Source organism: Ischnura elegans, chromosome 13 (assembly GCF_921293095.1).
Source record: "Ischnura elegans chromosome 13, ioIscEleg1.1, whole genome shotgun sequence".
Classification (NCBI taxonomy): Eukaryota; Metazoa; Arthropoda; class Insecta; order Odonata; family Coenagrionidae; genus Ischnura; species Ischnura elegans.
The window spans coordinates 5,999,718-6,025,563 of NC_060258.1; the positions used below are offsets into that span (position 1 = coordinate 5,999,718).

The 25,846-nt window shown below is 37.8% G+C and overlaps 1 protein-coding gene across 1 annotated transcript; it reads right to left on the minus strand.

The window, feature by feature from the left end:
• Positions 1-3,726: 3,726 nt before the first annotated feature.
• LOC124170156 (zinc finger protein 12-like) lies at positions 3,727-25,390 on the minus strand. The gene is made up of 8 exons (XM_046548854.1): positions 24,987-25,390; positions 24,729-24,866; positions 16,206-16,325; positions 15,639-15,758; positions 14,443-14,562; positions 13,107-13,238; positions 7,265-7,334; positions 3,727-4,571 (listed from the first exon to the last, which is right to left on the minus strand). Exons 1-8 carry the CDS (start codon positions 25,173-25,175, stop codon positions 3,889-3,891), a joined length of 1,572 nt encoding a protein of 523 aa, XP_046404810.1. The 5' UTR covers positions 25,176-25,390; the 3' UTR covers positions 3,727-3,888.
• Positions 25,391-25,846: the final 456 nt, after the last annotated feature.

Consider the following 25,846-nt stretch of genomic DNA (forward strand, 5'->3'; position numbering starts at 1 on the left):
AAATGCTTAATATAAAGCATCTGTGGATTTTAATAACGAACTACAACGGAAATGCTGGAAGAGCTTTCTGCTATGCCCCCCACTCCTATCCCATTACGTCACGCGCGACTGAAAGTAACTAAGTTAACCAGGACATAGCGAAAGTAGTACTAAAGAGGTTTTGAAACCACTTGTGGTACCTGCATGAGGAGTTGTAAGCCTGTCATTCTTTGACGGATCCCTTTATAGGTATGAAAAGGAAAACGTGATACGCCGTATGTGGACATGTGATGGAAAATATGATCCACCGAAGAAGGCATTCCATAAACATAAAGAAATGAATAAGGTAACTATATCCAATGTTGTCACTACTAATTTGAGAAAGCTATTTAATACATTGTAAATACGGACTCCGTTATTTGATTCGCACATGCGAGATTGGGATGAACATCCAAGAACGATTTGCAAATTATTCGGGGTCCACAAGTTGTAAATGATTGTGCAGAGGGAGGGGTGAAACAAATTCAAGGTTCTAAGTCAATCACGTAGAAGGAAGAGAGCTTTCAAAATTTATTACTAAGTGTAAATATTCATCGTAGCACAGCCCCTAAGGTGCGCAAGAACACTTAAATTTCCAAATATGTGGTGTCAGTGAAAGATTAGAAGTACTCTGAATATGTATTTTATTTTGGTTGATGACTACTGCAATTCATGGGCAGCGTGAAAATAAATTGATCAATCAGATTGGAAATATTGTTACGGCAATTTAACTCTTTATAACGCAAGCACATATCTTCAGAGGCTAGATCTTGCCAGTGGGAGCAAAAATTTTGTCGAGGGAGCTTAGGGGGTGGAGGGGAAGTGTCTAGTAAGTGGTGCAGGCCGTACTACAGCGGCGCCGCGGTGCGGAGTGGCACTTTGGGGGGGGGGGTGGGTTACATTTCGATTGACGATATCTCCTTAAAGGTTAGAGATAGGTCAAAACAAACAGAAAATCGGCCCAAAAGGACTTTACTTTTACGTTTCACATAGAAATAGCACTTTTTCTGCTCCAAAAAAATTTAATAGATGGTCCTCAGTGCCTAGGGCCCTTGGGGCACGGGTTGCCGTTATTTTACAATAACCAAATTTTAACATGTGAATAAAAAACTCATTTGTAACATTTTGAGACTAGGAAAACATAAATTTTCTTAATACTCAAAAATAAGGGCCGGCATAATGCCCAATCATCTGTCAAAATTCAAAATAAATACAGTCTTTACTAACGGCACTGAATTTCAATGTGAATTTACGGCCAAAGACACACAAATGGAATCAGAATGGGATCATAAACAGACTCATTCATTGGAGGAGCAAGAAATTTATTGTTATTCACCTTATAGCACATTAGAAAACATAAGAAAACATGATAATCTCTCCAAGGGTATGCATCCAAGTAGCAATAATATCTATTTAGACAATCACTTTTCAACAAAGATCACTTTCTAATGATCGTTACTTAAATTGCACGGGAATGTATAGATGTATAGACACTGGCACAAATTAGGCATTCATCTCTGTGCAGCGGATATATTAACATTGGTAATCTGTTTGATGTATACATTTGTACTGTCATTACAACACACTACGTCTATTGTAACAACAATAATAATAACTGAATATAAGTTTTGCCTTCACAAGCGTATTTAATTAATAAAAATGTGACTACAAGTGAAATGAAATGATAAAAAACAACATTTTTAATTTAACTTCTCCAAATCATGGAATCAACAAGTTAGAACTAGCCATAGCTCACTCCGAACCATGCATGTTTAGTTAAAAAGTTTATCACTCTCCCACAGCTTTGTTGAATAGCAATAATTGAAGGCTTTAAATAATTAATGCAGCATATGCGACCTCATCAAAGAAAATGAGAACAGAAGAATACCAAAAAATAGTCAACACCTTTCTTATTTACCAGGAAGAATACTAACGGGATAGAGCGAAATATTAGCGTCATGCACCACTTGGTTCACGGGAAATCCCTATGTATTTGGACGGTGGCTATCTGAAGCACCGGCTCTCTAGGGTGCGCATCGTGACGCTAACGCGGTGCCTTGTTTGAAGTTGCGGAAGTAGCTTCATAGCTGCAATTCTGGGAAAGGAATCGGAATAAAGTTGCTATTTCCCGGGTTATTATAACACCGACTGGTTCCTGAGCGAAGGGGTGATTTTCATTCTTCGGAATAGCAAGGTGGGGCTTCTTGCACGAGCCATTTGGAAACCCCACCCTTTCCTGCAAGAAAACCTTTCTCGACAGTTTTCACAACCAATGAGAGAGGAGATTTTACATATTTTTCTGTATTATGGTAAGGCTTTATTACGTATCATTTACATTTCAAAATTAAGGGAACCATTTACAAAATTTAAGAAGAGCTGAATGTAGGTAAGCCATGTAATATGGTAAAAGTAGAACGAATAAAAACTCAATACATACCGAGTTGTTCTCATTGTAACAGTGATACTTAATATTTTAATTAATTAATATTTGGTTAATTAATATCACAAAAAATATGTTCAACATAAAATCACCAGAAGTCGTAGTCCAAGCCAAGGAAAAGTGAAGTTACATGTAAATGAAATACAATATCTTTAAATAGTTCAGAAAAGTCAAATGGTTCATGCCAGAAAAGGACACTAACAGGGGCGTTTTTGGTAATTCAACTGAAGTTGACCCTACATTTTTCAGGGGTCCCATATTTAAGCCCCAACAATGGGTGGCGATATTTTCTAGACCAAATTAATTATTGTCACATGACTAAGAAAGACCATTGCACAGTGATAATAAGGCAAATTTAAACCTAAAACACAACAATAATTGAGCTGTTAAGGGGAAGACAGATGCATAAACCACCATACAGATGAACACAATTCGAAGGCTCATTAATGCCTATTCATAACACTCCCACCAGATGACAATGAGCTCACATTTGACTGTCAAGGCAAAATTTCAGAGAGAAAGCTTGCAGCAAATGCATTGTGGTAAAGGTTTCTCTCCTGTGCGTATGCATTTGTGCCTATCAAAGTTGTAATTCTGATTTAAAAACTTGCAGCAGAGATTACAGGAATAAGGCTTAGCCTTGGTGAGTGTACCGCTGTGTTTAACCCTTTCACTGCTGTGGACGTACCTATAGTACGTATGCGCGGCAGACTGCTGAGGACGTACTTTTTCTTCGTCCCTGCCATGCGGTCAGCACTTACGCCGATGCACTCCGAAAGGTTTATAATCCGGGACCCGGAATCTTCGACCAGCTCACCCACGCAGGACCGTATCATCGACCCTACCAGCCTAGCTCACGAAAAGTGACCGCTCTGCCTGCAATTTGAATATCAATCAATCAATCAATCAATCAATCCGATCATCAAGAAATGATTGCTTTCATCGCACTCATGCCAATCAAGGAATCAAGCACGTATTTGAACCGTGTTTCTGGAATAAAAAATAACGATTTTGTTAACTTTGCTGAAATGGCCATTTTCCGGTTGTTCGCAGCCACGTTTTTAGCAAAGTTAACAAAATCGTTATTTTTCATCGCGGAAATACGGTTAAAAGAAGCTCGTGATTGCTGGTAGGGTCGAGGAGAAGGCCCTGTGTGGGTGAGGTCGTCGAGGATAGGGTCGCGGATTAGCGACCCTTCGGAGTGTGTACCACACCCATCCTGGAAGTACCTGCTTCGTGGGCCCACGAAACGCATTTTAACCTTTTCACTGTATACGAGGGGAAGGTTTTCGGAGATTGAACAGCAGAGAAAGGGTGAATGACGTCAGAAAGACTTGATGCAAATTTAGTATAAGAAACGTTTCTCTCCTGTGTGCATATGACAGTGTATGACGAGTTCTCCCTTTCTAGAGAACGACTTATGGCAAACATCACATGAAAAAGGTTTCTCTCATGTGTGTACGCATGTGTATGCGTATGTGTGTGTACAGGTTGCACCTCTGAGTGAAGGACTTGCTGCAGATGTAGCATGAATAAGGTTTCTCTTTTGTGTGCGTCCGACAATGTGTGACGAGGACTCTCTTTCTGGAAAAGGACTTATTGCAAACATCACATGAATACGGTTTCTCTCCTCCGTGGTTCCGCATATGTTCATCCAGGCTTCGCCTCTGAAGGTAAGAGTTGCTGCAGATATTGCATGAATAAGGCTTTTCCTTTGCATGCGTGCGCATGTGTTCGTTTAGATGACCTTTTCCAAAGAAGTTCTTTTCACATATTTCGCATGAATAAGACTTCACTCTTGTATGAGTTAGCTTGTGTTCATTGAGGTCACTACTTTGAGAGTAAGTCTTAGCGCAAACACTGCATGAGAAAACTCTTTCCCTTGAGCTGCCACATGTCTGATCGCGATGAATAGTACCACATTTTTCCAAGTCTTTATCAATCACATTCCTTCCTTCCTCTGCATGAGATGCTCCAGACTCGGATTCAATGAGTGCCCCTGAGGCTGAGTGAGCAAGACGGTCATTACATTGATCAATCCTTACATTTCTTTCTGCCAGCAGATGAGAAGCTGATGCTGTTATCACGGGTGATCTGACATGAGCTAGGAGCCCTGAAGGAGAATTTCACATAAAATTATCAAAATGGGATATGAAATCTATTATCTTTTACTTGATTCCAAGAAGGTTGGTGGGATACAAAATACATTTTATTGATAGAGGTGTAGCTACTTTAATCAATCATTAACTTAGCAGATAAATAGAGGAAGTATTAAGAGAAGTAAAAAAGTTGTCCATAAATTCTGTTCATCACAATGCTATTTTATAAAGTAACCAAAAAATAAAAGCGAACTTCAATACTTATCTGATATCTGGCTAATGATTGCTATAGTAAAATGGAATCAGAGCCTTTTAAGAGTTTCTCATTAACAGGGCAAAATGAGAGGAAAAGATTGTCTTATTTTTTATAATCCATAAGTTATATTAAAAATGGTGGATGATTAATTTTGCATTGAATATTCTGGATTAAACCAATATTTTCTAAATGAATCACCTTCCAACAATTACAATTATTCAATTTTGTGGCATTTCACTTAGGCAACAATAAACAATATAGATCATTTTCATTTTCTTGCATTGAAGGAGCACAGTAAACCCATAGAACACTTCATTGCATAATCAATTAATAATTCGTTGGCTCTTGACTTTAAATATGAGTTTGATTTGAGACAACGCACATCAAATGCCACGCGTATATTAGATAAATATCATTCTTGACTTTAAAGCCAATATTGCACATTTCTCTGAAATGGCCATTATTGGTAAAAAAATTGTCAGAATTCTCTTAACATGTTTTGCCATAAAGACGGGAAATATTTCCTATAATCACCACTAAATCTTGTCAACAATCACAGTCATGTCTGATTCATACATAAAAGTTATTGCTTATAGTAAGTAATAGTTTATTGCTTTCCCCTTAGTACAATAATATTAACTTTCCAATTTTCCTGACTTTACCTCATATAATTTACCCATTTCCTGAAGCTGCCCTCAAAACAAAATCTATTTTTTAGAATTTTGAATTTCTCCAGAATGAAACTTCATAAAAATCAGAATAAATTTAGTTTCAAACAGTCAAAAATTGTAAAAATTGGAAAATTGAAAAGTAAACAAAGTTGGAAAATAAAAAAATGACTGCTCTACAACTGATGAATTCAATGAATTATTCTTCAAGAATTAACATCCATTGCAGTAGGACATGATGCAGTCTTCATACCTTCAGCGGTAAACCACAAATCTTACAGTTCATTCTAACCTTACCACATCATTGTAGAGACTGCTCAAATACCTTATGCATGGTTGAAATCCCTAAAAACAAAATCCATTATAGTTACCCAATAAATTTGCATTTGTAATAACAAATACCTGGCATTCACAACACAATAACTGCACTGTAGATGATTCTTTCCTTAATATCCACGAAAATCTAGGATGTTTCGCTTTCTACGACAAACATTTTAATATGCCTCACGTCAAATCCAAGGACACAATGATGATGTTTGAGTTGCGTCATAACTTGACCTTTTACTGCGTAAACAGAAATATCTAAGGTTTTTACTCAATAACACAATCATGCACGACGACACATACATAAACACAAAGCCACTAACGTCTTCAATGGTAATCGAACATGTCACTGCTGCTATGGAGCCAATTTTGGCAATATGGCATTGTGACTGATCCACCCCAAATGCTTGAAATCGTGTAAAAGGGTATATTAAACACGGAGGATAAGCCTACCCTTGAAACATCAGTTTTTCCAGGGATACGGTCAAATCTATGGTAGCAGGGAAAGTTACAACAATATTCAAACAAGAAAATACACATACCATGCATAAGATATATTATCATCCAAATAAGTCACTCATAATATCTACCCTCAAATAGGGTCTGGTTTCTAAACAAAAATATTTTAAGTTGTACAGTAACTTTTGTATGCGGGGTGTGGGAAGGTGGATAAAATTATCAGGTGTAAGACTTAACTCAAAAGAAAAAATGTGTGTGGACTGGATGCTCCGTATAATTTTTCTGCAAAATTACAACATCAAACTTGTGCAACAAAGCTAATTTGAGCTCTATCTTCGATGCATTGATTCCTTTCCAGAGTGTACTTCTCAATTCCATACTACATCCCGCTCATGTTTCAGTCCAAGGTGTCAACTTCAACACTTCACTGCTAGACCTAATAAAGCACAGTTGCCAAGTGCTCATAAATTTAATAACAAACTATGCTCTTCCGAGTTTAAAAAAAATTTTTCCGCAGATTAAAAGTTGAACAAATCCCAAGATCAAGTTTCAGCCATTCAGACAAGTTCCCCAATTTTATACGAATTGTCATTCACATATGGGTACTGTGCTCTCATTCTAACCATTGTGCATGGATGATTTCCTGCAAGTTTATTTCACTAAAACTGATCACAAAGGTGAAATATTGGCTCCAATTACATGAAAATCTAGTTTGACAAAACTGCTGCAATTCATCGAACTACAAAAAAATTTTAAGCCCTTTGGAAATAGTAATTAAATACTCAGACTTTGAGGAGGAAAATTCATTTGGTTTCATTTGAAAAGCAACGAACAAATAAGCAAGAGTAGATAAAAATAAATCTTATTGCCTTTTGGTAAGTAAGTAAAAGTAACCAGACAGTCTGGATGTATGACTGATTCAGGAGCTTCATCCTTTACAATCAGTTATTACAAATCCTCTGTCTTAAGAGTTTATTAGGTATCAATATAAAGGACTCACCTACTGCTTCTGATGCAGACCCAAGGGCCATTGTCCAATTCTCTCCATTCTCAGCAATAGTATACTGAAACTAAGAAATGGAATTTCCAAAATTCAGCAATGCACAGAGAAAACAATGGCATTAAAAATATCACATCCCCATAAAATGTTATAATTCCCACATCACAAAATGAAAGGCAATATTTTTTAAAAATGCTATCTTTTTGAAAATAATATCTCAGTCACAAAGTAAACCTTTTCCACAGATTTTAATTTTTTTATTGAAATACTGTGACTAAATATCTTATTTTACATGGTTTACATGGAGTTTTTAACCCTAAACCACTGGCATGGTTTTTTGAGACGTTAGTACTTATGTGGGTTATACCAGATTCCCAAATTATTTATTTAATTTCTTAATAACTACTGACATTTTGCCAAAACCACCACGCATTTTTGCAAGCTAAAATTATTTTCAACAGGCATAGATTATTAAATTTTTATATTTTTCATATTTCATATTTTCAGAAAAACTTTGCATTTTTGTGAAAACAGAAAATCATACTTAATTTTCTCTTCATTCATGTCCTGGGAACTCATAATTCAATTATTATGTAAAAAATAAAAATAAATTAATGTTCACCACTTCACTTCACAATGGTAATTACTTCAATGCAAAAAAACGAAGTAACCATAACACCCCTGTCGATTTCTGTAACAGCAATGCCTGTTTGCTGTCCATTTGAAGTCTGTTGGTAGTCTGTTGGAGATTAAGTGAACAGAGTATAAACAGCCTACGAACAATTTCGGGCCATACACAAATGGGAACAACTTAATAACAGCCTTCCAACAGTATGCACTCTGTTTGCAGCTTGTTCCTTAACATGCAGGCAACAAGCATTTCGGGAACAACAGTGACACATTTACATTCTACTAACAGTCGCCTGGCTGTTGTTACTCGGACAAGGAACAGGGAGCTAACAGCCTAAAAAAATGCAACAAACTGACCGCACACAGTTCCCTGTTCCATGGCTGTGGTCCAACAAGTAAGGAATAGAGAATTCCGCTTACTTAGCAGGGTGGGAACAGACAAGTAACCCTTTTCTCACAGACAAGGAACAGACTAGGCGTTCCAATTTACATTCCATGAACAGTCGCCTGCCTGTTCTGTCTTGGTCAAGGAACAGGAAACGAACAGCCAACTGAACAGACAACGAACAGGCGTTATTGTTACAGAAATCGACAGGGGTAACTAGTGGAATGGGGACATACTGAGTCCCCAGATACCTTTGCACAATTTTCATACGTCACAAGGGTGAGATAGACTGACAAAAACCAGTTTGGTGGGAATGGGGGGAATAGACTTGAAGCTACTAAGTAGCTGAGAAATTTTGCCAAATCACCCTGGAAGTAAACAAAAAATTTACCAGCCAGTAGTTAAGGGTTAATACTCCCCTTACCATAAGCTAACAAAAAATAAAGATTATTTTGGGATATAAATTTTAGTTTGTAATGCCATTCCCTTTTTGGGGGAAGTGAAAGCAAACTTCGCTAACTAGATGCTTCTCCATATCTTCTAGTTAGCAATGACTTGTATACAATAGTGACTGCTTGCTGAAAAGATGGATGACCACCCAAAACTCCAGCAGAAGCCTCATTGCCCAACCCCCGAAACTCTTTCTTCTGACTTCAATAGTTCTTTTCATAAGATTTTTATGAGCGTTTTTACACCTGCACACCCAACCCAATAGCAGGGGAAAAGACAAGACAGTGCTAGTCATTGCCTTCTGAATCTTGAGCAAGATTTGAGTTTTCAATGTGGGTGCATCTTTGCTAATAGTAGAATTGGACCTGCAAGTAGTAGAATTTATTTACGCTTCCCCAAATAAGTATATTCTGGTTATGGTCAAATAATTAAAATTTAGAGTATCCAAACGTACGTCTAGCATGAAAGCACTTCAAGTTGGGATGTGGAAATAACATGACTGAAAGTAGGCTTCCATGTCTAAAAACCGGAAAACATCAGATGCCGCTGCGTTTCAGAATTAGATTTCCATGCAGAAAATAAAATTTCCAATGAAAAACATGGAAATAATGATGAATAGCTGGACTTCAAAACAAAAAGTGGAAAGAAATTGTGAAAAAATTGCCAACATATGAATCAATCCCAGGACGTCGGAATGGTACCCAGGCAGCATTACCATTTGACTTTCGACACAATTTATCAGAGGTGCAGTTTATATGGCAATATGTTTGCTGTGTAAATGTGTGACTGCATTTTTTGCTTTAACTATTGGTAATATCACCCCATGTGGGAGGTGACTCATGGACATCTCCCGATTGACTACAGCACTATGAAGTTTTACTGACATCTGAGACCCAGCTCTCCATGGAAAACATACATGCAATTTCTTCATCTTTATATTGCCTCTCAACTTTTTGCTCCCATCAATATTGCAACAAAAAAGAACTATTGACCATATTTTGCTTAGTTTACCACCATGGCACTTTTTAACTTTAAAAGCTAGTGTTTTTTTGGTAGAGGGGGATTAAAAAGCCCAGTTTCATCATCACTGAAAATGTTTCAGGGCTCATAGCCTTCAATTAATTTCCCTCGCTCACTTTTCCAGCATTCCACAGTTTCTTCATTTATGCTGCTGCTTTCAGCACACACTTTTGAACACCAGTCCACCCCTGACTTTGAATTTACTGATCCATCCACTGGATCGAGTAAATCATCAAAACCAAGTCTTGTAGCTATTTCATGTGCTTTCTCCTTCAGCATAATGCCATTTATGGGTAAATTGATAGCTCTGGCTTGCTGAAACCAGGTGAGTAGGTGGCTCTCTAGTTCCTCAAATGGGGACTTTTTTGAGTGCTTGCGATGCTTAGATAAAACACCCAATGATGCGGCTTCTCTTAAAATTGTTTCCCTTTTCATCATGATGCTGTTCAAGGTTTTAACTGGTACAAGCCGATTCTTTGCCAAGTCAAGTCTCTTCAAGCGAGGATTTTTATCCACCTCCTCAATAATTTTTCTCTTTTCTTCAAAGCTTCGAAGCCATCCCAAAATCAAAAATGCATTTATGAGTCTAATGTTGGTCAATTTGTGGCGTAGTGAAAGAGTTTTACCTTGTATTCCCTTTGGTTTCAGTTGCCTCAACACTTCCGACTTGATCACAAACATGATTTCAAGTCACGAACTCTCTGTTCTGAAACACTGCTCACTGGCTTCAAAGGTGGTTCTACAATACATTGTATTTTTTTCCAATCTCTCATACAACTTAATAAGCCCATCCTGCCGACCATCCGACCCTAAGTCTTCAGTACAATAATTTGAGCCTTTGGGCGAAACATATTATAATTCAACCCTCCTGCCTTTTGTGCAGCCGTAACTTGAGATTTTCTCCTTCCAAGTTTCAAGATAGTCTAAGCTCATGAACTCAAGTATCAATTCCATTTTCCCAATGAAAAAAATTGTTGATATGGAGTTTTAGTTACAATTGGCCAAAAGTTATTTTTACATGTATCCCACAAATATTTTTCGAATTCTTATTAAGTGCTTATTAAGAGCCAAATTCGTACCTTGTGTGCATTATAACTTACGACGCTTTCTCCATGAGATCATTATTTTTAGTCATATTGCAGTACATACAAGAAATATATTAATAGCATTACGCTGACATCAGCATTTTTTAGGTTAAAATTTTACTGTTGTCACCACGGCACCTAGTAGAAGTTGGACATTTCCCGAATAAAAATGGAGTTACAGCAAAATCCCACAGGGAATGTTAGTGTGGATGGTTATTAACATTAATAATTCCATTTGTATGCATTTCTCAGAGGTTTCAATACATTTTGACAATTTATTCTGCATAAGAGAGGTGTAGGCGGCGATATATACTCGAAAAATCGTCATCATTGCATCATTAGAAAAGACGAGTGAAATAAAGATGTTTCATTTTGAAAAATAGTGACTCTTTCCAAATATGATGACATTAGTGATGCAAGAAATAATGAATATGCTCATTTAGCAATCAATTTTGCTAACCTGCATTTCTGGAAATTTAACTCCTCTTGTGCACCACAATTCTTTAAGTGGCATGCAGTTCTACATTCATTTTTCTCCAAAACCCAACAAAACTTAAATGATTTCATGCATTACTTGTCACATCATCATCGTCTTATAAAGAAATTGTGAAAATGCAGTTCTATTACTATGCATCTATTACCAAGAGCAAACCCTATCTTAATGCAATATGCAAAATACCTACACTATAAAAATAATACCTTCCTATGATACCTTATGGACCCTCATCCTATTCAAAACTAATGCCAGTGACAATCATCAGCAATGGTTGAATAATAATTTGTATGAAATGTTACGAGAAAACGTTACACAGGGAAAAAAATCTTGTGTAGGGAAAATTTTTATGACACATTGTGGAAAAATGTAGGCTGTGCAAATGCTTAACAAGGATAATGCTCACATTGTGTTAATAGAGAATGAATCCGGAGCTCAAAAAATAAACCTTAAATGAGGAAAAACATTAAATGCGCAGATGTTTAATCCATATCTAACTGTATTTGTGCATACTGTCAAATTGAGGAAATGAATGGCTGATCAAAATATATGGTATCATTTGTTTTCATTGTAAGCTATTATATCATTAAGCTAGTCAGTGAGTTAAAACAAGCTTGAAAATTTTCAAGAACTGACCTGATAACCCACACTGAGTATGTTTTCATCGCACGTCAAGTATTGAAATAAAATTACGCATTGTAAATATGAATTAATTGCAGAAAATTTTAGCCATAACTGGTAATTCATTATATGAATTGTTATTGTTTACATACTGTCGATGAAGCAAGCTAGTGCTCCACACATGAAGCGGGAATGTTAATTTCTACACAATTGGCTTCACTAGTTAAATATTCATCATGCATGCTACAATTATTTAATTAAAACAAAGTAGACTTCATAGATTAAGATAAAGTAATAGCCATTTTTATTTTAACTACTATTCCATTTTTCAAAATGTGTTAAGGTTACTTTAATCTCAGAAAAACAATTCAACATGACTATGCACATGTTTTACCGCATGTAATACTGTTGGGGTAGGCACAGGGAGTGTCGGGGAACCCAACCCATTCCCTCTTTGACTTCCCTTTCTTGTGTTTTTCCCTTCCTCAGTGTGTTTTTCCTTCCCTCGAAAGGTTCCCTCCCTCTCATTCCATGTATCCGGCAGCCGAGGACATGTAAGGTGGATGCAAGCCAGAGGCGAGGGAGAGAAGCACCTGATAATAGTCATAGTCATTGATAGTCATTGTGTAGCCATTATGTTCTTCACTGACTAAAAAACCCCATTGAGAAAATCAAGATTGATTGATTGATTGACCATAAAACCTAACAAATACCAAATAGCCCAGTTTGGGAGACGGTGTAATATTATTACAGCCCTACCTGGTGCGATTTGCCCTTCAGAATACAGAGTTGCACCGGCGCTATAGAAATGCAATTGAAACACAGATTACACCCGTTCAGAATACTGTATTGCCACAGGGGTGCAATATGCAATAATATTACACCTAGTATAATATCGGCGAATAGAGTGGTGTAATTCCATCCAGAATAGCAGCCCTAGAGCAATGAATGGCAAATATTGCAGATGGGGCGGGAGCTCTCGTCAAGTTGATGCAATGCAGAGCTATGAAGGCACCTTACTCTCATTGTTTCTTCATGTCATCAACATGAATTTTTAGAGTCAAAGTTTCTTTCATTTCCTGTACATAAAATCTGGAATTTCCACCAAGTATCAGTTCATGAATGAAGGTAATGGGTTTCTATGAATTTCAAGCATACCTCAGTGTCATCATTCTCAACATGAGATGGTTCCTTCTTGGCCCCAACCAGATTCCATTCGCGGTCTGTCATGATTGCTCCTCTGCCCTCAGCATCCACCTCTTCACCTCCAGAAGTAGTGGAGATCTGGGGCTGAAAGAGAATCCACAACCAGCATTATTAATGACAAAAATAGAGATAAATTAAAATAATCTATATTAAGATTTAGGCATTTGAATAAATTTTAAGATCCTTTTCCAGCATGTACCTACATACTACACCATAGGCTGCCACACCACCACAGTGCAAGGAGTTTTAATTTTTTTAAATTTTGTTCTCAAGTTTGACATGTGGACAACCAAGACCCCGTAATCTTGTAAGGTCTTGTAGTTAATACATTATCCTTATTGAAAAGTCCTGGTTTTGCTGGGCTTCACTTAATTGGTAAATTATGGTATTCTGGAAATTTCACCTAATAATAGCAAAAGTACTTGGCTGCTAATTTTGTAGCTTCATTGCTAGCAGTCTCGATTTTGGCAGTTCCTTGTTGCACTCTCACTTTGTTTAAGCTGCGTGAGGTGCTCCACAATTCAGGAAATGCTGTTTCTTTCTCGAATGTCAGAGTTTTGTTTCCTTATTTACAAAGTCTCAGATGTGATCACCCGCAAAATGCTGAACCTAAACTTCTCATGTATCATATTTAACATGATCTATAACAAATGCTTCATTTAAAACATCTCTGAGATGATCCCCAGAGCAATACTCCCGTATTGCCAACCTCCAAATACCATGTTTTTAATAATGATAAATTGCATACGGAGGGAGCCCTTTGCAAGAGATTACAGTGCCATTGCAAAAACACAGATTTACAGAAGATACATATGTACTGCCAATATTGGGTTTCAAAGTTATTTGAGGTTATCATTCAGGTCATTAATATCAATTCTAGTGATTTAAAATTACTAAGGCCAGCAAGATAAAGTGAAAGTAAAGATAAACAATGATGATAAATCACATGTATTGAGAAGGTAATGAGAAAGTGATAAGGAGAGTGAAAGAAAAAGCAGATAAAACTAAAACACATAAATGAAAGATGGGACAACTAAATTGGCCATATCATGAGATACAATGGCCTGATAAAGATCATACTTGAAGCTCAAGTGGACACGGAGAAGGGCAATGGACTAAATTTGTTTCATCAGACAGGCTATTACAAATGTAAAGGAGAAGAATACATAACACAAAAAAGTTAACAGATAATGAGAGTGCATCAGAATACAGTGTGAAACCTATCTCATGATTGTTGACATATGATGGTGATAAATTTGTGCTAAACAAGGTAAAGGTGTAGACTCACCAAGGCATCAGTTGCCAATGGGTCTATGGCATCACTTTCAATTCCATCAGGAGCTGTCCAATAAAGCACTTCATCATTCTCTTCTCTAAGGGGGTCTATGTTCTCCTCCTTTACAGGAAACTAGAAGAGAATGCTGTGTGTCACTCCAAAAAATACAAATACAGTAAAACCTCTATGTAATGAACCTCTTTACATCATAAACCTCCAGACTTCATACCACCAATAAGGTCCCATCAGATTAAAATGTAAATTTATAGGCAAACCTCTTTATCTCATAAAACCTTTACAAGGATACACCCCCGAGATGGCCTAACTACCTACGTAGATCATACCGAGTCAACTGGAGACCATCAATGCAGCCGCGACATGGAATGATATTTTCAGCAATAAATGTTTCACACTTATTTTTTTCATTTACGTTTAATATGTTGAAATTTTCACGCTAACCATTAGTTATGGCCATTTTGTTCCACATGAGAGCATACCTAACAGTTAAAAAGAAAAATGGTATCCAACTATCCCAATCATTTTAAGTGACTGGTGAATTGAGAGAGATCACATCAATTTCTCTTGAATCTTGGTAAAAATTATGCCATAGCACTCGCTCTCTGTTATCATTAATTGATTAATATATATTCATTAACTCATTTTTATTTAAACGCGCAAATATAAAGGTTTAAAAGACAGGAGAGCCTTTCATTTCCAAAGGATATGAAAAAATGGTGCCTATCACTAAAACCTCTCTATAGTGAACCTTCATAGATCAAATTGCCTAAACTTTGGCCCCCTCCATGAAGATCTATAGAGGTTCAACTGTAATAATAATAATAATAACAACAATAATAACATTAAAATCTCCTCTTTTACTCAAGAATACTCATATTGGCCAAATGCATCCATGCATGAAATTTTTGTGACCAACTTAAATGAAATAGCTGACATGACTGTTCTTTGCCATCCAACTGAGCAAAAGAGACCTCCTAGCATGGTTGAATGCTCCTATTCTGTTTATAACAACGAATCGCTCTTTTTGAACAATTTTTGCATGAGAGACAAAGCCCTTCAGTTCTTATTCACATTTGATCAAGTGAGGGAGAAGATTCTGTGCTTCTGCAGAGTCATCCTGGGAATTTTCAACCGAGGAATGAATATATGTAATAGCAAAACTGCGCTAACCACTGCAAGAGTACACTCACAAGGTCATTGGATGCCAAGGGGTCTGTGGCATTACTTTCAATTCCATCCGGAGTTGGTGCATGCAGCAATTCATAATTCACTTCTCTTAGAGAGTCTTCGTTCTCCACTTTTACATGACACTGGAAGAGATTGCCTTGTGTCACTCAATTAAATCCAAATAATAACAACCTTTTTTTAACATTAATATTACTCTTAGTAGAAGTATAAATGCCATCAACAAACTGCAAGCATCAAACGTTCTACCCATCAGAACCAAAGTTAAAATTTTTAAATCCATTATATGAAGTATCCTTTGCTATGGCTATGAATCATGAATTATCCATGACAGAACAGAAAAAAAGTTAATTATCTTTGAAAATAAAGTTTTAAGGAAATTTTTTGAATCCTCAAGAGACGGTGTATGGCAGGAAAATGAAAAACAACAGGGAAATAAGGTACCAGTTCAACTCGCCAGACACAGTAGCTAAATACAAAGAGAGCTAGAGGTTTGAGTAAAACAAGTCTGGACAGAAATGGATTTGCAACATAACTAAACTGTGCTAAAAAAGGAAACAGTGTTCACTTACCATGTCATCAATTCCCAATGGGTCAATGGCATCACTTTCAATTCCATCTGGAGCTCTTCCATGCAGCCTTTCATTATTCTCTTCTCTTTGAGATTCTTTATTCTCCACTTTTATACGACACTGGAAAAGAATGCAGCACAACACTCAATAAAGTCCTAATAATAATGACATATTTTTTATAATATTTGATGTAGTAGAAGTATGTATGTCCACATCAGACTCCTAATATCAAAACCTGTATCCATCAGAACCAAACTTTAAATGTATGAAACCACAATACGACCGATCCTTCTATATAGAGCTGAATCAAGGATCATTGACAAAATAACAGAAAAAAAATTATTATGTACCTTTAAAATGAAGTTTTTAGAGCAGATATTTTGGACCCATAAGACAAAATGAAATCTGGTAAATAAAACACAACAGGGAACTCAACACTTCAACTTGCCAAACATAGTTGCTGAAACTTAAGAGCTGCAGATTGTGATGAGCAGGGCGCGCAATACAAAGACAGCTAGAGGCCCTAGTAAAACAAGTCTCGGAAGAAAACCCTGATGGAAGACAACCTCCAGGAAGACTGAAAAAATATGGAAGGATGAGGTGCAGAAGATAGAAAGAATTGGAGGCAGACAGTTGGCGAGGCTAAGTACAATTTAAGGTATAAATGGCCATTGGAGTAAGCAGTATTAACCCAGGTATTTGTCACCAACCCAGGGGTAAAAGGCTTGAAGCCCACCTAAATATATATATATATATTTATATAAGTCCACCAACTTCATCATCAACACTTCATGCTGCTACAATTGGTTGATCAATGAGGTGAATTTATTTGGTCATGTGCATCACAAAATAAAGGTATTCTGTGCCACATAATGCATTGTGATGGACTCTAGCCAGTTCATATTGCATTTTGTTACTGTGGTGGAGTATAAAATTATCCACCAATATTGCATATCTAAAAAAATATGCAGGCATAATATGTCAGATTCCATTCTTTTTATTTGGTAGTACAGGAACTACTTGTCTTTCAGAATTTTGCCCTCGCAATACTCTCATGCAACCGGGAGTTTTAAAAGCAATATATCCCTTATACCGAGGAAATAATCATACCCGTCGCATTATGAAAAGGCGCAAAAGATCCAGCTACGAATTCTTCGCCATATTCTCCGAAGTATGCTTCGCCCTCGATTCACCTAGAATGGAATCTACTCTCCTCGGGACATCATTGGACAGAGCCTACATATCGGGCATTGAGACTGGCGTAAAACCCAATCGTTCCGGTGGTGTAGTGGGTAAAGTATCATGCTTCGAATCAGAAGTTCCACGGATCAAGTCCCAGTGACGGATGACTTGATGCTGCACACACACGCACACTGTAAACATTTTTCTGATCTTAAAACTTCGCAATACCTATCATTAGGTCCATAGGATGTTGCGTGGCTATTGAATTCTCACGCGCTTATTTATTTGTTGAAATTCAACCACCATATTGCATAGCCATTTGGGCAGTTGACTGTGGAGTGAATTTTGACCGCCATTTCCGCGTCGTCCAGCACCGTTTCAAGGCCCCTAACCATTAGCTGCATGTGCGATGTGTCACGGCCTACACTTCTTCTCCCCTTCAAGGGAAAACTCGTATAGAGTTCCTCAAAGCAGAATGAAAGCACTTTTATGAGCCACCTCCGAGAAATCAGTTGTTTGTTTTCAGTTCAGTGTTGCAATGCTTTGCTTAATATTCTACGCCTAATAATAGTTTCCCGAGGATTATATTAGAGCAACTTGTAACCTACTGCAATTGAAAAGAAATGCGAAGCCGAATTGATTTAGGCAATGGAATATGTTATGGTCATTTTAAGGTTCAATAATTTCTTTCATGAAGTTATCCGAAGAAATTGATTAATTTGTTCAGTAAACGATTTCTTTCACAGTGAAATGAGAGGAGTAAATAGAGTTTTTTGAACTTCATAATGTCTTCAAAATTTAATTTTTAATCACATAGATGATCCATATGAACGCATGTTTGATTAACAACATCAATTAAAAATTTGATCTTTATCAAAATAGATGTATTTGAACTAAGCGTTAAATGTTTTTCAGTTTTATAAACTGACGTAAAATGAGAATCAGAAAAGTATTATAATTTTCACATACTGAAAAGTTATTTAGGAAACTCGAAATTTGAATGGGTGGAAAGGAACTTAATGGAATTCGACTCTATTTTTGAATCAATAGGAGGGAATGAATTTTATTTAGAATTTGTTTCCGTGGTAACAGAATTAGGTATCATTAATATTTCCTTGCTAAAAGTTGATGCATCTCATGGACTGATATATTTTTTCTTGTGAATTTCTCGTTCAGGAATAATCAATCAATGGATTCTCGAATTTATTTCTTCCAATTCTAGTGAATATTTCTTTCACTCAAATCCGATCTTTGATGCTAGCTTTCTTAATCAATTCCTGCATAATTCTCCTCTTCTCTGAAACACACCTTGCAGCCTTTTACCTGTCCACTCCATTTTTGTCCGATTCGTTTTCCGAAAAATATTGAATGTCCACAATTAAACTCATTTACTTTTCTTTTGCTGCGAAGACTGCTTCAGAAGTCCATCTTTGATGCACATTTCAATTATGCAACAATCATGGAAGTAAATCCTTCGTAAGAAAGTGAAAAGAAAATGTCTGCTGTATATGAGGTAAATTTTTGTAAGCATTACGTGGCTTACTGGAAATATATTTTTTCATAAGACAATGGGAAAATTCGACCGCACTCTATAATTCACGGCACGGACAAAACAAAACTCTATCGCTCCTCCTCAATGAATAGAAAATACTGGAAATTCGGCCATAAAATGAAGATGTCGCAATGAATGGTAATTCATATAATTACAAGAATAAAATTTCTTCATTGATAGGTGAAGGTTATGAGAAATCATTTTTAATTTATTAAAAGTTAGTTTGTAAATTATCATAAATGACTTACAACCCCATTTCTGACGCGAAATTACCTCGAATGATTGATTGTGAGATTTATGCTATTCCTTAACCTGTGTTGAGTGCTAAAGGTAACGAAAAGTTCGAAGTAGAGATTAAATAAATAGCGGAAAACGCGAATAGTCCAATATTTCTATGACTTCGAAAAAACATTAGTTCCATAATAATGATGAGATATTTTAAAAATGATTGCGTAATGCTCATTTTGTTGGACAATTTAAGGGTATGTCTAACCTCTGTTAACTTGGCCGTTTGCTCAACGTTTCTGATGAAATACATACGCAAACGCTCAAAATTAGCCGACTGATAACTACTGAGTTTGGGCGGCTTGATGTTCTGCCTTCACACAGCTCTGAGGAACTTCCAAGGAATTTTCCCTTGAAATGAGGGAGGAGTAGTAGGCCGTGACACATCGCACATGCAGCTAATGTTAAGGGCCTTGAAGCGGTACTGGACGACGTGGAACTGGTAGTCAAAATTCACTCCACAGTCAACTGCCCAAGTGGCTATGCAATATGGTGGTTGAATTTCAACAAATAAATGAGCGCGAAAGAATTTAATAGCCTTGCAACCTCCTATGGACCTAATGATAGGTATTGCGAAGTTTTAAGATCAGAAAAATGTTTACAGTGTGTGTGTGTGTGTGTGTGTGTGTGTGTGTGTGTGTGTGCAGCATCAAGTCATCCGTCACTGGGACTTGATCCGTGGAACCTCTGACTCGAAGCATGATACTTTACCCACTACACCACCGGAACGATTGGGTTCTAAGGCAGTCTCAATGCTCAATATGTTGGCTGTGTCCACGATGTCCGGACGAGAGCAGATTCCATGGTAGGTGAGTCGAGGGCGAAGCATACTTCGGAGAATATGGCGAAGAATTCGTAGCTGGATCTTTTGCGCCTTGTCATAATACGACGGGTATGATTATTTCCCCGGTATAAGGGCTATTGCTTTTAAAACTCCCGGTTGTATGAGAGTATTGCGAGGGCAAAATTTTGGAAGACAAGTAGTTCCTGAACTGGCCGCTCTCAGACGCCAACGAGCTTTGCGTTAATTTTTTCCACCACTGTACATAAGTATGATGAGGCAGTTAACTCCTTGATTCCATTTCATGTGTGTATGCTTTCATCCTTCCTTAAAGGTCACCAGTAGGAGAGGATTCTCAGAAGCACTTTCAGCTGCTGAATCCATCATTGGCACTGGGTTGCAACTTGAAAGGCTTTATTGTTTTACAATCAAGTATATCTGCAGCCCCCTACAAGTTGGAGATGGATGCTTGTCAGGTTGCCACCCAATGAAAAATCACACCGACAGCAAAGCGTACAAAAGTTCCTTTTGTACGCTCCGCTATCGGTGTGATTAACTAAGAAGGAAGAAATTAGTTAATGATTGCAACAGGTTATTTGCCCAGAACACCCTCACACCGCGCGATTTAAGTAAGAAGGAATAAGATACGGAAATAAAAGAACTTGTTAGAAGCCAACGAGTAACGGACGCAGTGGGGACGAAACGATGGATACCGAAGAAACGAGAGATTCGAAATTGCTTTTAAATGCCGATGGATCAAACTACTACCCATGGTCAAAGAGACTGGAGGCGAAGTTGATCGACAAAAACTGCTGGGATGCAATTGACCCGGGGTTTGGCGACGCCGTCACGAAAATGACGATGAAGAAGACGCCATTGGAGGGCTCAATGCTGAACAGCTGAGAATCAACCGAAAGGCGCGCGGCATAATATTCGATGCTCTGAATAGCTGCACAATTTATGATGTCGGCGAACTCAAACTCGCGAAGAAAGCATGGGACACGATACGGCAAATGTACGGGGAGTTCGGCATTATTCACACAATGCTGTTCTTCAAGCAAATGGCACGGCTAGATAAGACGGCTGGTAAGTCAATGCCCAAGTGTATATCGACGATGCACGAGCTCATCCAAAAGGTGAGAATGGGCGGAATTCCTATTGACGACCGGTGTTTCGCGGCATTTCTCCTCATGGGGCTACCGTTGTCCGAGTACGACTCGTTCGTAAGATCATTTGAAGGTAACCTTGGAGATCTTACGTCCAGAAATGTAAAAGAAAGGTTGCTAATGGAGGAAAGAAGGTCAGAACTGGTAGCTACGTCCTCAAGCATGGAGGAAACAATAGCCATTCAATGAGAAAAATAGCAGGCCAAGCGGTGGAAAGTACAGGCATTACAGTCAGAGTGGCAACTGTTCCCAAAGTAAATGGAAAGGAGAACACAGCGTAAGCCAAATGATGTGCTATTCATGCAAGGGACTTGGTCTCATGGCGAGGCATTGTCCATTGTGGCTCGATTTCAAGGAGCAACAGGCAATGAAAGATGCCAATGGCAAAGCTTCAGTGGCAAGCCGTGCAAGGAAAGATGAGCAGGAGAAGGAAATGGAAGCCGTACTTCTTTGGGCTAAGGGTGGTGCCCATGCATACGTAAGCAGAGAATCAGAGGGAAAATGGTTTGTTGACTCTGGAGCTTCTGACCACATGTGTGGCGACATAAACGCATTCAAGGAGCTTGACACGTCAAGAAAGGGATCTGTAAAAATGGGTGACGGACTCAAGTTATAAGCAGAAGGCATCGGGACTGTTGAGGTGATATCAGAGAGGAAAATCACCTTGACAGAAGTAATGTATGTACCTAAGCTCTACTGCAATCTATCTGTGCACCGCCTGACTAAGAAAGGCGGAAAAATAATTTTTGAAGGAGGAATTGCCATAGCAGTGATGGAGGGGAAGACCATATTTCGGGCATTGAAGGATAATTCTACTAATAAAATGTATGCAATGGAAGTAAACATACCAACCAGGCAAGAAGATGCACTCCAAGTGAATTCCATGGAAACTTGGCACAAGAGGCCCGGTTATGGAAGTAAGGACTCGATTAGCAAGGTCCATGTGCCAAGTGGAATAAAGAAAGAAGACAGAGCAAGGAAGGACACAATAGGCAAAATCCATGTGCCAAGTGGAATAATGAAAGAAGACAGAGCAAGGAAGGACACAATCAGCAAGATCCATGTGCCAAGTAGAATAAAGAAAGAAGACAGAGCAAGGAAGGACACAATAGGCAAAATCCATGTGCCAAGTGGAATAATGAAAGAAGACAGAGCAAGGAAGGACACAATCAGCAAGATCCATGTGCCAAGTAGAATAAAGAAAGAAGACCGAGAGAGATGGGAAACATGCATCCAGGGGAAGTTGACAAGGAAGCTGTCCCCTGCTATCACCTCAAGAGCAAGTAGGCCTCTCGAATTGGTCCACACGATTGGATACGAAGAAAATACGAAGGACGGGTACTGCTCACTCAACCTTGAAACAAACGAGGTCATTGTAAGGAGGGATGCCGTTTTTCATGAAAAACAATTCCAATGTAAGGAAACCCCAGGAAAGACTCCTAAGAGAACCAATTACTATTGCCCTGAATTGCTACTCTCTGTCTCTGAAGAAAGTGAAGAGTATAGTATATCACGGGATGACCTGAGAAACGAGTATCCTGTGATTCATGATATCCCTGACCTACCAAACAACCACCATGAAGTGGGAGTGGAGAAGGTGGCACCCCAAGTCCTAAGGCAGTCACAAAGAAGGCCAAAATTTTAGATATGTGTACGCATAGATGATGAATGCAGCAATACATCATGTTTAACCTGTTCAGCATATGCCACATCATCTGCCATCAAATGCATTGAGGAGGAGCCTTTAAGTTTGAAGGAAGCCAAGGCCAGCCCAAGCAAGTACAATTGGAAAGAAGCTATGGATGAAGAAGCAGCAAGACTCACGGAGCTTAACACTTGGGATATCCTACCCAGACCTAAGGGGAAGACTGTTGCTGGACCCACTCAGAAATTCAAAATCAAGACTGACTTAACTGGAAACACTAAAAAGTATTGACCAAGAGAGAAAGAGTTATATGGGATTATTTGTGGATGACCTGGCAATTTGGGCGGATGAAGAGGATGATCTCAATAAGTTCAAAGAAAATGTAAACAACAAGGTAGAGATAAGAGAGCTTGGAGAGATCTCAGACTTCCTATCAATCCATGCACTGATATTTGGCGATCATTGCATGAGCATTGACCAATGTGCTTACATTGAAAGGATCCTGGATGAGTTTGGACTGACTGACTCGAAAGGAATTGACCGTCCATTACGCAAAATCCCATTTAATGAAAAAGTAGAAGGGTATTGTGATGCTGATTTTGCCAACAACGTAAGGCTGATAGAAAATCCTCCAGTGGGTTGGTGGTGCTGCTAGCTGGTGGTCCTATGGAGTGGAGGTGCAAAAAGCAGACAGCTGTCGCCACATCTACCAAGCATGCAGAGTACGTGGCAATGGCTGTGGCTGCTCAAGAGTGCCTGTGGCTGAGGAATGTTCTACATGATGTTGGGGCCAGTGAGAGGTGTGTACAGTCCTGCATTTTTGGTGACAACATTGGTGCCCTATCCCTGGCTGAAAAGGATGAGGTCGACAAGAGGTCCAAGGCAATAAACATCAAGTACCACTTCATCAAGGACTGCGTCGAGAGGGGCCTGATTAAGGTGCAGTATGTAATATCCTGAGACAACCTAGCTGACCTACTTACGAAGTCTCTGACGGGTAGAAAGACTTGAGAACTATCCATAAGGATTGGGCTAACTGTTCCCTAAGTAAAGTGATTTTGTTTTTGTTTTAAGAGTTGTCATGTTACATTACCATTTTTGCAAGTGCTGTTTATTTTTTGTGAAATGGGGACATTGAACATTAGTGTTGGTGATGTGCTTATTTTGATAAATATCAAGGGGAAGTGTTGGAGTGAGTGATTTTTATTGCTTATGTTTCATTTATACGGTTCATATTAATATTACCAGTAGTCTGTTTAGTTTACGATTGTTGTCTTTGTTTGTTGCTATGTTGTTGCTACGTGTAACCATGTCTTGTTTTGTGAGTCTTACGTAAAGTAAGTGAAATAGAAAGACGTTCCAGTTCCTTTTGTACGCTCTGCTATTGGTGCGATTAACTAAATAGGAAGAAATTAGTTAATAATTGCAACATTACAAATATACTTAAATCAGACAACAAACCGTATTTACTTATCACCACCGAAACATCAACTGCAATGTAACAAGCACTTTGCATGGAGATTGAGAAACACAGCTTGCAGGAAACTGGGCTAGTTTCACTATTCCGTCAACCATGAACGACGACCTTTAAAGTTCTCCAATATTATCAATTAAGTAAAATAATGCTCTACTTATTTTTAATCTCTAATTTAAGTAATTTTAAAATACAGTAGGATTTACCAGCTCCAATAAGTCATACAATATTCTACTTATCAAGCCGTGACATCAAGTGTATAATGAATCACATTTTTGAATTAATCCAATCAAATTACTGTTATAACAAGTTGAATCCACAAATAATAATCTACCTGGATTTCTCACTGCTGTCGACTCAAACCAAACACTCTCACTCAACATTTTCAGAAACATACCATGCACCAGTCTTCAAAAGAGAATAAACGAAAGTACTCACCCAAAAGCAATTAATCCCAGAACATTTTCTCAGCTTTGCGTCCGATTCTAAACAAGTAATTTTGAAAACACTGAATTCCGTGAGCTTTTTCAAACATAGTGGACACAGGGTGGTGGGCAGACCATCTCCCACAGCAACCTAAGATAACAATCAACACACTAAACATTGAAGAAGTGCGAAATGATGCTGGTCACAAGGAATAATGAAAGCAACATGATAAAAGCTAAATAGATAAGTCGTAGGCATCGAACCACTTACTTCTAAACCGAGCAAACTCTTTAGGGCATCCTTCACAGTTACTCTGCAAGCCACGTTGGAAGTGTAAATGTTGTAATAATAATCATTATTCTTCATGCATAGTCTGCACAAGGTACCCTCAGAATCCCTTTCTGATGAAGCGGCGCAAATCCCGGCTGTACGATTCATGTTTAAATTCCAATCACTCATTCAATATTCAAATATGTTTACCTAATTGTCGTTGAAATCATCAACACAAAACAGAACGAGATCTCCAGATTCGTCGCGCGAACTACATACATTTGATTATACAACATATATTTAGAATGCTTACGATGAAAGACAACTTCAAATTTTAATATTTAAATAACTCGTAATCACCTCAACAAAAAATTCACCACAGCAAAATGGATAATGTTAGCAGTTCACTGTAATACTCAACGTTAATAAAAGATCATGCAATAAAGATTGACTTGCTTTCGCTTAGTGTTAGTTTTCACTTTTACCGCTAGAGGCATATACACATAGCAGGCCTTTAATCAAGGCGCGTTTCGGCAGAAGTGAATATAAAGTATAAGACTGAGTTTGCCAATAAAATGAGTGTGATGTGTATTTTTATATTCCTGATATTTAAAATATTCCTACTTCTCTCATTAAAAAAAATCCATCATTCAAAAGCATCACTCATAATATTCAAATGAGAAAATTGTTTTCTATGGCTTTCTTTCAAAGTTAATTTTGTGTCACTAACGTATTTCCTCAATATGTATAATTTTAAATATATTTTATAATTTAAAGAGACAGTTAGTCACCTCATCTACTCTTTTCAGACCTATTTTAAAGTTAATTTACCTATATGTTTTTAAAAATTCTATCGTTGT

Bases quoted from the DNA above. Each gene is read 5' to 3' on its own strand.
- LOC124170156 (XM_046548854.1), bottom strand. From the start codon at position 25,175: ATGAGTGATTGGAATTTAAACATGAATCGTACAGCCGGGATTTGCGCC. The intron at 16,326-24,728 runs GTGAGTACTTTC...ATTCTTTTCCAG, and splicing joins CTGGGATTAATTGCTTTTGG to TGTCGTATAAAAGTGGAGAA. The intron at 15,759-16,205 runs GTAAGTGAACAC...AATCTCTTCCAG, and splicing joins CATTGGGAATTGATGACATG to TGTCATGTAAAAGTGGAGAA.